We start from the raw sequence: 12742 nt of genomic DNA, 5'->3' as shown, positions 1-12742 counted from the left end.
GGGGCAGATGTTTGAGGGCAAATTAACATCCGGCATGTGGGAGGCTTTCAAGTTTTAAATTGATAGGGGTTCAGGACCAGCACCTTCCTGTAAGGATGAAGGACAAGTATGGCAAGTTTTGGGAACCTTGGATAACAAGAGATATTGTGAGCCTAGTCAAAGAGAAAAAGGAAGCATTCATCAAAGCTAGGAGGCTGGGAACACACGAAGTAAGTGTGGAATATAAGGAAAGTAGAAAGAAGCTTGAGCAAGGAGTAAGGAGGGTGAAATGGGATCACGAAAAAGCATTGGCCAGCAGGATTAGGAAAACCCAAGGCTTTTTATACATTTATAAAGAGCAAGAGGATAGCCAGGGAGAGGGTTGGTCCACTTAGGACAAGGGAAGAAATCTATGCGTGGAGCCAGAGGAAATAGGTGAGGTATTAAATGAGTACTTTGCGTCAGTATTCATCCAAGAAAAGGACTTGGTGGATGGTGAGTTTGGAAAAGGATGTGTAGATAGCTTGAGTCGTGTTGAGATCAAAAAGAAGAAGATACTGTTAAGATAGACAAGTCCCCAGGGCCTGATGGAATACACCCCAGAATACTGAGAGAGGCAAAGGAAGAAATTGTTGGGGCCTTGAGAGAAATCTTTGTATCTTCACTGGCTACAGGGGAGGTCCCAGAGGATTAGAGAATAGCCAGCGTTGTTCCTTTGTTTAAGAAGGATGGCAAGAATAATCCAGGTAATTACAGGCCAATGAGCCTTACTTCAGTAGTAGGGAAATTATTGGAGAGGATTCTTCGAGACAGGATTTATTCCGACTTGCAAATAAATGGATGTATTAGTGAGAGGCAACATGGTTTTGTGAAGGGGAGGTCATGTCTTACTAACTTGATCGAGTTTTTCGAGGAAGTGATAAAGATGATTGAGGATAGGGCAATGGATGTCTACATAGGCTTCAGTAAGACCTTTGACAAATTCCCTCATTGCAGACTGGTGCAGAAGGTGAAGTCGCATAGGATCAGAGGTAAGATGGCAAGGTGGATGCAAAACTGGCTTGATCAAAGAAGACAGGGTTGCAGTGGAAGGGTGCGTTTCTGAATGGAGGACTGTGACAAGTGACGTTCCTTAGGGATCTGTGCTGGGACCTTTGCTGTTTGTAATATGTAAATGTTTTGGAGGAAAATGTAACTGGATTGATTAGCAAGTTTGTGCACAACACAAAGGTTGATGGTTTTGCGGATAGCGATGAGGACCATCAGAAGATACAGCAGGATATAGATTGATTGGAGATTTGGGCAAAGTGTTGGCAGATGGATTTTAATCTGAACAAATGTGAGGTAATGCATTTTGGAAGGTCTAATGCAGGAAATATACAGTAAATGGCAGAACCCTTGAGTATTGACAGGCAAAGGCATCTGGGCATACAGGTGCACAGCTCACAAAGTGGCAATGCAGGTGAATCATATAGAATCATAGAATCCCTACAGTGCAGAGGGAGGCCATTTGGCCCATCGAGTCTGCACCAACCACAATCTCACCCAGGTCCTATCCCTGCAATCCCATTTACCCTGCTAGACCCCCTGACACTGAAGGAGAAATTTAGCATGGACATTCAACCTAACCCGCATCTTTGGATTGTGGGAGGAAACCACAGCACCCAGAGGAAACCTATGTAGATATGTGGAGAATGTCTGTGTGGAATTTGCACAGTGATCCGAGTGGGAATTGAACTCGAGGTGGAAGAGGTAGTCAGGAAGGCATACTGCATGCTTGCCTTCATCGACCAGGGCATTGTGTTTAAAAATTGGCAAGTCATGTTGACACTTAATAGAACCTTAGTTAGGCCGCACTTGGAATATAGTGTTCAATTCTGGTCGCCACACTACCAGAAGATGTGGAGGCTTTGGAGAGGGTACAGAAAAGATTTACCATGATGATGTCTGGTATGAAGGGCATTAGCTTTGAGGAGAGTTTGGAGAAACTTAGTACGTTCTCACTAGAATGACGGAGGTTGAGGAGTGACCTGATAGAAGTCTACAAGATTATGAGAGGCATAGACAAAGTGGATAGTCAGAAGCTTTTTCCCAGGGTGCAAGGGTCAATTACTACGGGGCACAGGTTTAAGGTACGAGGCAGATCTTTTACACAGAGGGTGGCGGGTGCCTGGAACTTGTTGTCAGGGGAGGCAGTGAAAGCGGATACGGGAGTGACTTTTAAGGGGCGTCTGGACAAATACATGAATAGGATGGGAATAGAGGGATATGGTCCCCAGAGGGGGGTTTTAGTTAAGTCGAGCAGCATGGTCAGTGCAGGCTTAGAGGGCCGTAGGGGCTGAACCTTTGCTGTAATTTTCTTTGTTTTTTTGTTTGCAAGTATGAAAGTAACATGGCATGTAGATTGATTAGCAGGTAGTGAAGAGAGTATAAAAGTCATTTTTGGGATGCAGAGTGTTACTAGAATCAGTGCTCGAGCCGCAGCTATTTTTAATTTATCTCAGTGGCTGACTTGAGGAAACCAGATGTAATTTATACAACTTTGCTAATGATGCAAAGCAAGATGGGAATGTAAACTGAGGAGGATGCAGAAAAAAGCTATAAAGAGATCTAGACCAGTTAAATAAGTTGGCAACAAGGCAGAATATAATGTGCAAAGTGTGAAATCATCCATTAAGCAAAATCCATTTAGGTAGGGACACAAGAAAAACAATAGTCTTTAAAAGCTGACAGTTTGGTAAAGGCTGATGTTTTGGGGGTGTTCTTGTATATGGATCAGTGAAATTTAGCGTGGAGCCACAGTATGCAATTAGGAAAGTAAGTGATGTGTTAGCCTTTGCTGCAAGTGAGCTGGAATGTAAGAGTAAGGAAGTGTCTACAATTATACAGAGCTTTGTGAGACCACATCTGGAATATTTTACATAATTTTGAGACCCAAAAAGTGACTATGGTGGATTTGGCACTAGGGGTGACTGTTCGGTTGATGAATGGTATTTACACTGCTTCTGATCATTTGCAATGAGGAGTGCACCAAACATTATTTTGGTGATAATGTTGACATAGCTGTTATGTGCGTGCACTAGAAGTGCTCAGATAGGGAGATCATGATGTCAATCCATTTCTAACGCTGGATTGACATTTTTAATTCACCATTCCTGACCTCACTGCTCTAGTTAATATCTCTTAAACATGGTCATGCTCATACAGTATGGATGAATAAACTATGAAAATGAGCTTGTGAAGTATAAACTGGAACTAGGCACTGATAAACTAAATGGGTTTGAGAAGTCAGATGACCCCGCTTTCCTCTTCTAACACATGGAACTGCAAGAACTTTGAGCTATTTTTAATGACGTTTAAAGTCTTGATGAAGTAACTAAAATTCAAGTGACTTTTTTAGATATACCTTTGAGAAGTTATTAAAACGTAAATAATGATTCTTGTGGTTAAAAACCGTACTGCTACAAATAATTGAAGAGTCTGGTTTCACAATGCTGCTGTAGACTCAGAATTCAAACTTCAAATCCAGAAACTTGGTGTGAAAAGCTGTATTTTATCAAGGTGATTTGGGGATGAATGACAAATCTCAGCAACTTCCTTTATTGTGGTCTGCCTGTCGCCACACCTTTCCCTCACCTCGTCGTCTCGCATGTGTGCGTACACATACTGCCAGCAACTGTTACTTTTCCCGTGCTTTGAGATGCATTCAGTTAGAGTCTGATCTTGCTCTGCATTTGCTGACAGGCAAAAAATGCAGAGTAATCAGTCTCAACTTGGATACCCTGCTATTTGTCGACTGAGATCATGAGCTGATGTTGCTTACAAGGTCTGGCTCAGGTAATTGTGCCTGTAATGCAAGGTTAACAAACAATGTGAACACTGCAATGTTCTTGTTCATACTCCAGGTAACCTTCACAAAGCTGATAGCTATTACGTCCTGATGATATAGTAATTGAGACTGTCAAAAATTGCTATCTGAGGAAGTTATAATGAGCAGCAATAAAATGAAGAAAACATGAATGTTTAAGGAATAAAATTATCAGTTCAATTTGAACGCATGGAAATCAACATTCAGATGGATGTCAAGGATTTGAGAGGATTAATGGAGGTGTTCCAAATCATGAAAGGTTATGATAGAATAAATAAGGAAAAGCAGATTCAAAGGTCCATAATTCAACAATGTAGATTTAAGGTGATTGGCAAAAGAGCCAGAGGCTGGATGTTATGATCTGGAATATATTTCTTGAAAAGATGGTGGAAGCAGAATCAATAATACCTTTGCAATTTTTTTTTCCTTCAAATATTTATCATTTGAAAGTGTTATGGAAAAAAGGCAGGACATTGGGACTGATTTAATAGCTCTCTCAAAGAGATGGTACGGGCACGATGGGCTGAAAGGCCTCCTCCTGTGCTTTATAGTTCTATGATTCTACGTGGCCTTTTAAAAGTACTGTAAAAATATAGCATGAAAATGCTAAATGAAGCTCATTTTAACAAAGGTGTTGAAGCATTTAAATGACAAACAAATGAATTCCATTAGAATGTTAATTCATCATATCTGTATAGCATAACTTAAGGTCAGGGTGTTTTTCTGTTCTTCAGAATGAACATTAGGGTGAAATGTATTAGAACATCTTAGCATTTTGCTGAGTTTTCAGACTGAAAGGAAATTATTGTTGCTATTTTGTCATATTAAACCTCTTAGTTATGGTTATTTTTAAGATTATTCTTTGCAACAACATCATTGAGCATTGTAAGCATCACAAATGTAGAATAAAATGTAATTAAAATATTAATTATGAATTATGGTTCCTGTGCATTAGGCCTTCAAGACCTCCTCCTAACATGAATGACACAATGTTCTCCCATTCAGTAATAACCTCAGGAAGCCCCAGCCCAAACAAGAGGTAAGTCTGTCTGTTCTGTGTGTCCTTGAAAGAGAAACATAAAGTAAGAACAGTTGTATCTTTTATGTAAGGGATGTAGCATTCAGTCCTCTTTGTAATAAGCACAGGTCACCAATAATCTCTGTAGTCAGTATATTTCAGTTGAGAGTGCATTACTTTATAGACCTAATTAAACTAATTGTGAGTTATCAATACGTCTCATTAAAACACTAATCAACTTATTATACAGAATTGAGGATTTTTGATGGACAGTAATAAAAATGTTAGCAAAATTTGTACAACAAAATATTGTAAACTAATGAATTAAAAAAATGCACTTGTGGGTTATGAATTCACACAATTATTTTTGATTAAATATGTTCATGTGGCCCCATTTTAATTTTGACTTGATTCTTCAACACCCCAAACGTGCTTAGACATGTAGTTTATTATTACAAATTAGTACAACATTACAAGACAAATTATCATTATTAACTTTATAAGCCGACTTTGCTATTTCTATAGTGTTTTAATTGAAACTGACTTCATAGTGAACATTTTTCATTTGAACATCAGAACCTACAGACTCAGGATATGTTGCAACGTTTCCTTGCTAATCATCAAAGTTGCTAAATTCTCTGAATATTTTTGCCTGTGATATGCTGTACGCATTTCCATGATTGAGAAAGTAAACAAGTTGACTTACTTCCAGTGCTGTCACGGTAGTAAATGTACTCATTCAGATAAGAGGTGCCTATTCCTTTTTTCAAATTTCTCTCTTCCTGTTATCATGTCTTGAAGATCATTCTAAAGCTGGGCTGGATTTTACACTGACCTGCCAGTGCGTTAAAATGCTGACATTGGGAGAGGGGCAAGTGAAATCCAGTGTGTGGCATCCTGCTGCCTACCCATCTGCCCCTGACCTGTCTGAAATCTAACATGCGATGGAGGAGGTGTGGGTGGCTTGTCTACTTGGCCCTGTTGAGACCCTAAATGTCTAATAAATTGCCACATGAGGGTCTTATCCTACCCCCTCTGGTATTTTGCTCATAGTGATGTGGAGGCTCACAGCACGCAGAAAGCCCGACAGCTAGTGTTAGGCATGGAGGAATCAACTTTGCTGGTTCACTGGATCCATTAAAGACAGCATCCCTCCTGTAAGCTTATCCTCCCCTTACCCATCCTGTGTTCCAACCCCCACCCCCCAAGTCCTTCACCCAGATCTCCAACCCCTCAAACCCTTGCTCAGATGCCCAAAACTGGGCTTACTTAGTATGGCGGGATAGCCTATAATCCCAGTGCATCGGTTTTTGCCATATGAGGAATATATTTATGTTATTTGTTGAAATGACATTCATATGTTAATTAACTCACAAGTCTACTACTTTTCATTGATTCACTCATGGGTTGTGAGCATTGCTGGCAAGACCAGTTTTTTTTGCCCCTCCGTAATTGTCCTGGTGGAAGTCTTCTTGAATTGCTGCAGTCCATGGTGAAGGTATTTCCCTGTGCTGTTTTGAAGGGAGTTCTATGATTTTGATGGCACAGTAATATATTTCCAAGTTTAGGTTGTAATTGACTTGAATGGAAATTTGGAGTCCCTGTGCACCTGCTACCATTATCGATCTAAGTGGTAAAAGTCGCAGTTTGGACCGTACTCTTGGAGAAGACTTGGAGAACTGCTGTTGTTCATCTTGTATATTGTACACACTGTAGTCACCTTGTGTCAGTGGTGAAGATGGTGAAAGAGCATCAGTCAAATGGGCTGCTTTGTCCTGGATGGTGTTGAGCTCTTCTTGAGCTTCTTGAACTGCATTCATTCTGGCAAATGGAGAGTATTGTATCACACTCCTGACTTGTGCCTCATAGATGGTGAATACCATCCTTTGACAAGTTCCTGTAGCACTGTATATACGTTTTATGTGGCTGCTCCAGTTAAGTTTCTGGTCAATGGAAATAATTGATTTCAGTAATAACCTTGAATGTCAGTCTCACTGTTGTTGGAGATAGCTATTACCTGGCACTTATGTGGCGTGAATGTTACTTGTCACCCAGCAGCCCAAGCCTAGATAATTGTCCAAGACTTGTTGAATGAGGGCACAGAGTGCTTCAGCATCTGAGGAATTGCAAATTGTCGTAAACACTGAAATCATCAGCTAACCTTTTCACTTCTGATCTTATGATGAAAGGAAGACTATTGGTGACTAAACGAAAGGTGAATGGGCCTAGCACACTACCTTGAGGAGATCCTGAAGGGAAGTCTTAGGGTTGAGATGATTAGTCTCCAACAACCAAACTATCTTCCTTTATGGTAGATATGGTTACAATTATGATGTACAACTTTTTTAAATGTCTTGGACTGCCTGTGCCTTTAACTCAAGATAAAAATGACGGGGGTCATGTGAATTGTTCTAAAGCCTACCTGACAGTAAGCCTGGATGTTTTGATTGTTCGAAACTAAAGAGGCCTCAGATTGTTTTATCGGGAAGATGTTGCAAGGTGTTTATTCTTGGGGACAATGGCAGCAGCATGCGTGCTGTAAGTGGACAGATTGTGAGTCTCCAAAGCTCTAGAAAAGTGTTGAGAATATTGTGTTATAAACAGGTGTACTTTAAACTCTCCATTTATTTCCAATATAAAGAAGAGTTTGAGTTTCAAGGATACCTAATCAGAATTTCTACTTGGATATAAAGTCCATGTGATTTATATTGCCTGGAGATTGGCTTTGAGAGAAGAAAGGTCTAAGATATAAATGAAAACTCACAGGCAAGGTTAGTCTGCTGGGAGAAGGAGAGCAGCTATAGGCAGTAAGATGCTATGTTTCACCACGCAGGAATGTGGATGGAAGTACAAAGGAAGTTCGTGCTCCGATTTAAAGGACTGAATTCATGAGGAGTTAAAACAAGGCCGAAAGATGTGCTTAGCTTTCACTAGAGGAAGAATCTCCAGGAGGAGTGTCTGAAATTAAAGTTCCAAGGCTGCGAATGAAAAACTACAGAACAAACCTTCAGAAGCTAAGAATCACCATGAATTGGTTCCAGCAGAATTGAATGCCTATGTAAAAGACAATGTGAAGTATATCTGCACAGTGTATTTTTGGTTGTGCTAAAAGAGGGAATGTTCTGTATTGTGGTTTAAAGCGTAAATTACCTACAAATATAGTTTTTAGTTGACAGTGCTTTTAGTGATTTGTTACAAGTTTTAGAACATGAAATCTTAATGGGATGTTTGAATTTATTTTTAAAATTTATTAGTCTTGATGGAGTTTGTAACATTATGACTCCAGTCAGTGGAGATTTTCCCATCAGTTCCATTGACTTCAAACATATTAGGGCTCTTTGGTTCTACAATTGGTCAAATTAGGCTTTGAACTCAAAGGCAGTTATCGTCACCTCTCCTCTAGAATTTTGTTCATGTTTGGAACATGACTTTAAGAGGTCTGGAGTTGTGTGACTCTGGCAGAGCCCAGACTTGACATTGATGAGTAAGATACTCATGAGTAACTATACTGCATTGCCTGTGATTCTTTCCATCATGCTGCTGATGATTGAGAGAATGCTGATGCTGCAGCCTTGGCCAGATTAGATTTGTTCTGCTTTTTGTGGACAGGACATACCTGAGCAATTTTCCACTTTGTCATATTGATGCCAATGTTGTAGCTATACTGGAACAGCTTGGCTAAAGGCACAGTCGGATCTGGAGCACAAGTTTTCAGCCCTTCAGCTGGGAATTTGTTGGGGCCCATAGCCATTTTGCTGTACCTGATGTACTCAGCTGTTTCTTAATAGCAAAATGGAATGAATCAAATTGATATGGAAGAAGGCTGAATTGGATAATTCACTCAGTGCTTCTGGCCACATATGGTTGCAAATTCTTCAGCCCTGTTTTTTGCACTCATGCTGGGCTCTGACATAGTTGAAGATGGGCACACTCATGGAGATTCTTCTGCCTGCTAGTTGTTGAATTGCTCATTATTCATGACCAGTTGTGTTGGAACTGCAGAGTTTTGATCTGATCTATTATTTGCTTGCATCCACCTGCAGAATGCTGCTTTTGCTGTTTTGCATGCATGTTGTATCTTTACCAGGTTGGTACCTCATTTTCACGTGCTGTTCCTGGCATGTTCATTACTACTTATTGAGCCAGCACGGTTTGATGGTAATGGTATGAGGGGTATGCTGAGTCATGCATTTAGTTTTTGTTGAATGTAACTCTCCTGCTACTGTTGGTCTAAAGCATCTGATGCATGTCCAGATTTGAGCTTATGACCTGTTTTGAATCATTGAGCACATAAATAGTGCATCACAACATAATGGAGAGTGTGCTGAGTGTGAAGATAAGAGGTTGTCTCCACGGGGACTGCATGGTGGTTTCTCCTCCATTCAATACTCATATTGATGCTTCTGTAACTGCAAGTGGGTGAAGGTGATGCCAAGTTTGATTTTCTCACTGTCTTCCCCAGTCTAATCTGGCAGATATGTCCTTCAAAACTTGCCCAGCTTGGTCATTGATGGTGAAGTCCCCCACCCAGTGTATATATTTTGTTGTTGCCACTCTCAGTGCTTCTTCATTATACTCCAGTATGATTTTTCATACAAAGAACAACAAACAAAGAAAATTACAGCCCAGGAACAGGCTCTTCGGCCCTCCAAGCCTGCACTGCTGATGCTACCTGACTTAACTAAAACCGCCTATGCTTCTGGCGACCATATCCCTCTATTCTCATCGCATTCATGTACTTGTCAAGACGCCCCTTAAAAGACACTACTGTATCTGCTTCCACTACCTCCCCCAGCAACAAGTTCCAGTCACCCATCACTCTGTGTAAAAAAAAAACTGCCTTGTACATCTCTTTTAAAACTTGCCCCTTGCACCTTAAACCTATGCCCCTAGTAATTGACTCTTCCACCCTGGGAAAAAGCTTCTGACTATCCACTCTGACCATGCCTCTCATAATCTCGTCGACATCTATCAAGTCTCCCCTCAACCTCCATCGTCCCAGTGAGAACAAACCAAGTTTCTCCAACCTCTCCTCATAGCTAATGCCCTTCATACCAGGCAACATCCTGGTAAATCTTTTCTGTATCCTCTCCAAACCTCTACATCCTTCTGGTAGTGTGGTGACCAGAATTGAACACTACATTTGAAGTGCGGCCTCACTGAAGTTCTACAAAGCGTCAACATGACTTGCCAATTTTTAAACTCAATACTCCAGCCAATGAAGGCAAGCATGCCATATGCCTTCTTGACTAACTTCTCCACCTGCAATGCCACTTTCAGTGACCTGTGCACCCAGACCCCTTTGCCTATAATACTCCTAAGGGTTCAGCCGTTTACTGTATATTTCCTATCTGTATTAGACCTTCCAAAATGCATTACCTCACATTTGTCCAGATTAAACTCCATCTGCCAACTCTCCACACAAGTCTTCAACTGATCTATATCATGCTGTATCCTTTGATGGTCCTCATCGCTATCTGCAAATCCATCAACCTTTGTGTTGTGCACAAACTTACTAATCAATCCAGTTACATTTTCCTCCACATCATTTTATATATATATATATATTACAAACAGCAAAGGTCCCAGCACTGATCCCTGAGGAACACCACGTGTCACAGCCCTCCATTCAGAAACATACCCTTCCGCTGCTACTCTCTGTCTTCTTTAATTGAGCCAACTTTGTATCTACCTTGCCGGCTCACCTCTGATCCCATGCAACTTCACCTTCTGCACCAGTCTGCCATGAGGGATCTTGTCAAAGGCCTTACTGAGGTCCATGTAGACAACATCCACTGCCCTATCCTCATCAATCATCTTCGTCACTTCCTCAAAAAACTCGATCAAGTTCGTGAGACACGACCTCCCCTTCACAAAACCATGTTGCCTCTCACTAATACATCCATTTATTTCCAAGTGGGAATAAATCTTGTCTCAAAGAATCCTCTCCAATAATTTCCCTACCACTGATGTAAGACTGACCGGCCTGTAATTACCTGAATTATTCTTACTACCCTTCTTACCTTTCTTGCTATCCTGCCATCCTATGCACGATCTTTAATTAAATTTTAAAAAAGTAAACCTGACTGAATTGCATTAATGCTGTACTGTCCAATATCTGATCCAGCTTACTTGTTGCAATGTCCCTTTTGTGGCAGAACTGTAAATTTAATTCATTGCTCTTATAGTTAAATTCCTTTTGTGGCCTCAGTCTTCTGTAATCCAGTGCTACAACTTTCCCTATCCAATGTTCCTCTGAATCCAGCTTTAATGCATCTCCCGACCCTTTGCTCTATCATTATCATTTGTTCTTTTCTGTTGCCTAGACACAATCATTTGGCATTTTCTCCTCAAACTCCTCCATCTCTTCACCCCTCTCTACCCCGTCACATCCTCCTTAAAACCTACCTCTTTAATCAGGTTTCTGATCATGCCTCTGGCTCAGCACCCATTTTTCTAACGCTTCTTGTTTTTTTCTCTCTGTGTTAATAGCACTTTGGAAATGCAAACTATTGTTTTTCATTACTCATCCTGTCTATAGATATTCATTGACCTACTTGTCATGTTGATGAAAATTGTTAGTTATGTAACTAGAAACACACTGAGGATTAAATCATCCCTTTCTCTGCCTAATAGACTTAATTGGTTAATTCCTAATATTAATTGCAACTTACCTATGCCATTATCATGATCATGGTTCATACATAAAATATGTAAACCAAAGATTAGCCAGAACTATGACTGTCTCTTTATTCAGACCTATCTCATAAGTTTTTTGCACAGGAGGAAAAGAGTGAGCAAAAATGTTTCAAAAATCATAAGAAGCAATCTTATACTGTCCTAATAAATTTTAATAATTTTGGAAAATATTTCACATCAGGGCCTGAAGGAAACTGGCCCAAAAAAAAACAAGAACGTGTCAATAGAGCAGAAGGAAAACCTGCATCTGCAATTAGTTCAAATTTGCTTATTGTGGTCTTGCTTAATTCATACCTTAAATTAGTTCAGATGCAGTCAAAACGCATTTTAGCTTGTGGTTTTATGGTTGGAGCTTATGGGGAGCTTATGGTTGGATAAGTAATTCTTAATGCATTGTAATTGTACTGTTTCTCAGACTTGATTACTTTAAAGAATATTTACATAACACATTTCTTTTTACATGATAGCAATATATTGTAAAAAGTATTAAACTTATGTTGTAAAGTTGTAATACTGCATGTTTAAAAATGAGTGATAAATGTTAGGAGATGCACTGAGGCAAAGAAAATTGCACTTTTATCTATTTATCAAAGCAACATGCAAGTTTCATGATCCCATTGTATATTTGGAAGCTCTCACAATGGATTCCAAGGCCTGGAGATTTGCCAGGAGGCAAATTCTCTGCTGAGTTTTGCTGATGGGGGAAATGCTGTTGTGAGGTTCAGAAACTCAGAAGTATAGATTTTCCGAAAGTCCTGCAGACTATAAATGCAAGGCTCTTTTGAAATGGGGCTCCTGTTCACGGATGACCTGATTGACAGACAGAAGGCCTTTTCAGAAGGTAAACCTGCTTCACAAGACTGAAGTCTGAGTTGGGGGAGTGAGGGAAATCATGGTTGGGAGTGGGATTTAAGTTAATCAGTGGAGTGAGCTGCACTGAACGATTGCAAGGGGCACGAGTGAGAGAATGCAATGGTTGTCAGGAGGAGCAGAGAGATTGTAGTGGACGGGTCGGGGGGATTTGATTATCTTGTTGGACCAGGAATGAGTGAGCACTTCCTGGCTCACAAGCAGTAATGTCAAGGCACTTATCTCCTCAATTCAACCCTTCTTATCATCTTTAATCTGTTGGATTTCCTGGGCCTGAGAAATTCAGCATCCTGTATTTAAAAATGGAA

At 40.3% G+C, this 12742-nt stretch overlaps 1 protein-coding gene across 12 annotated transcripts in view; it reads left to right on the top strand.

The window, feature by feature from the left end:
* Positions 1 to 12742, top strand: part of dtna (dystrobrevin, alpha) — a 195408-nt gene that overhangs the window by 117737 nt on the left and 64929 nt on the right. For 11 of the 12 annotated variants that reach the window (XM_080194256.1, XM_080194255.1, XM_080194253.1 and 8 more), the window contains exon 10: positions 4803 to 4886. In XM_080194256.1, coding sequence (XP_080050382.1) covers positions 4803 to 4886 — 84 coding nt within the window. Of the gene's footprint in view, positions 1 to 4802; positions 4887 to 7698; positions 8119 to 12742 lie in introns of those variants that run through there. The other variant, XM_080194258.1, reaches the window with a different exon arrangement.

Source organism: Carcharhinus amblyrhynchos, chromosome 8 (assembly GCF_965287045.1).
Source record: "Carcharhinus amblyrhynchos chromosome 8, sCarAmb.v2.hapA, whole genome shotgun sequence".
Taxonomy (NCBI): Eukaryota; Metazoa; Chordata; class Chondrichthyes; order Carcharhiniformes; family Carcharhinidae; genus Carcharhinus; species Carcharhinus amblyrhynchos.
This window is presented reverse-complemented; position numbering and strand designations above follow the sequence as displayed.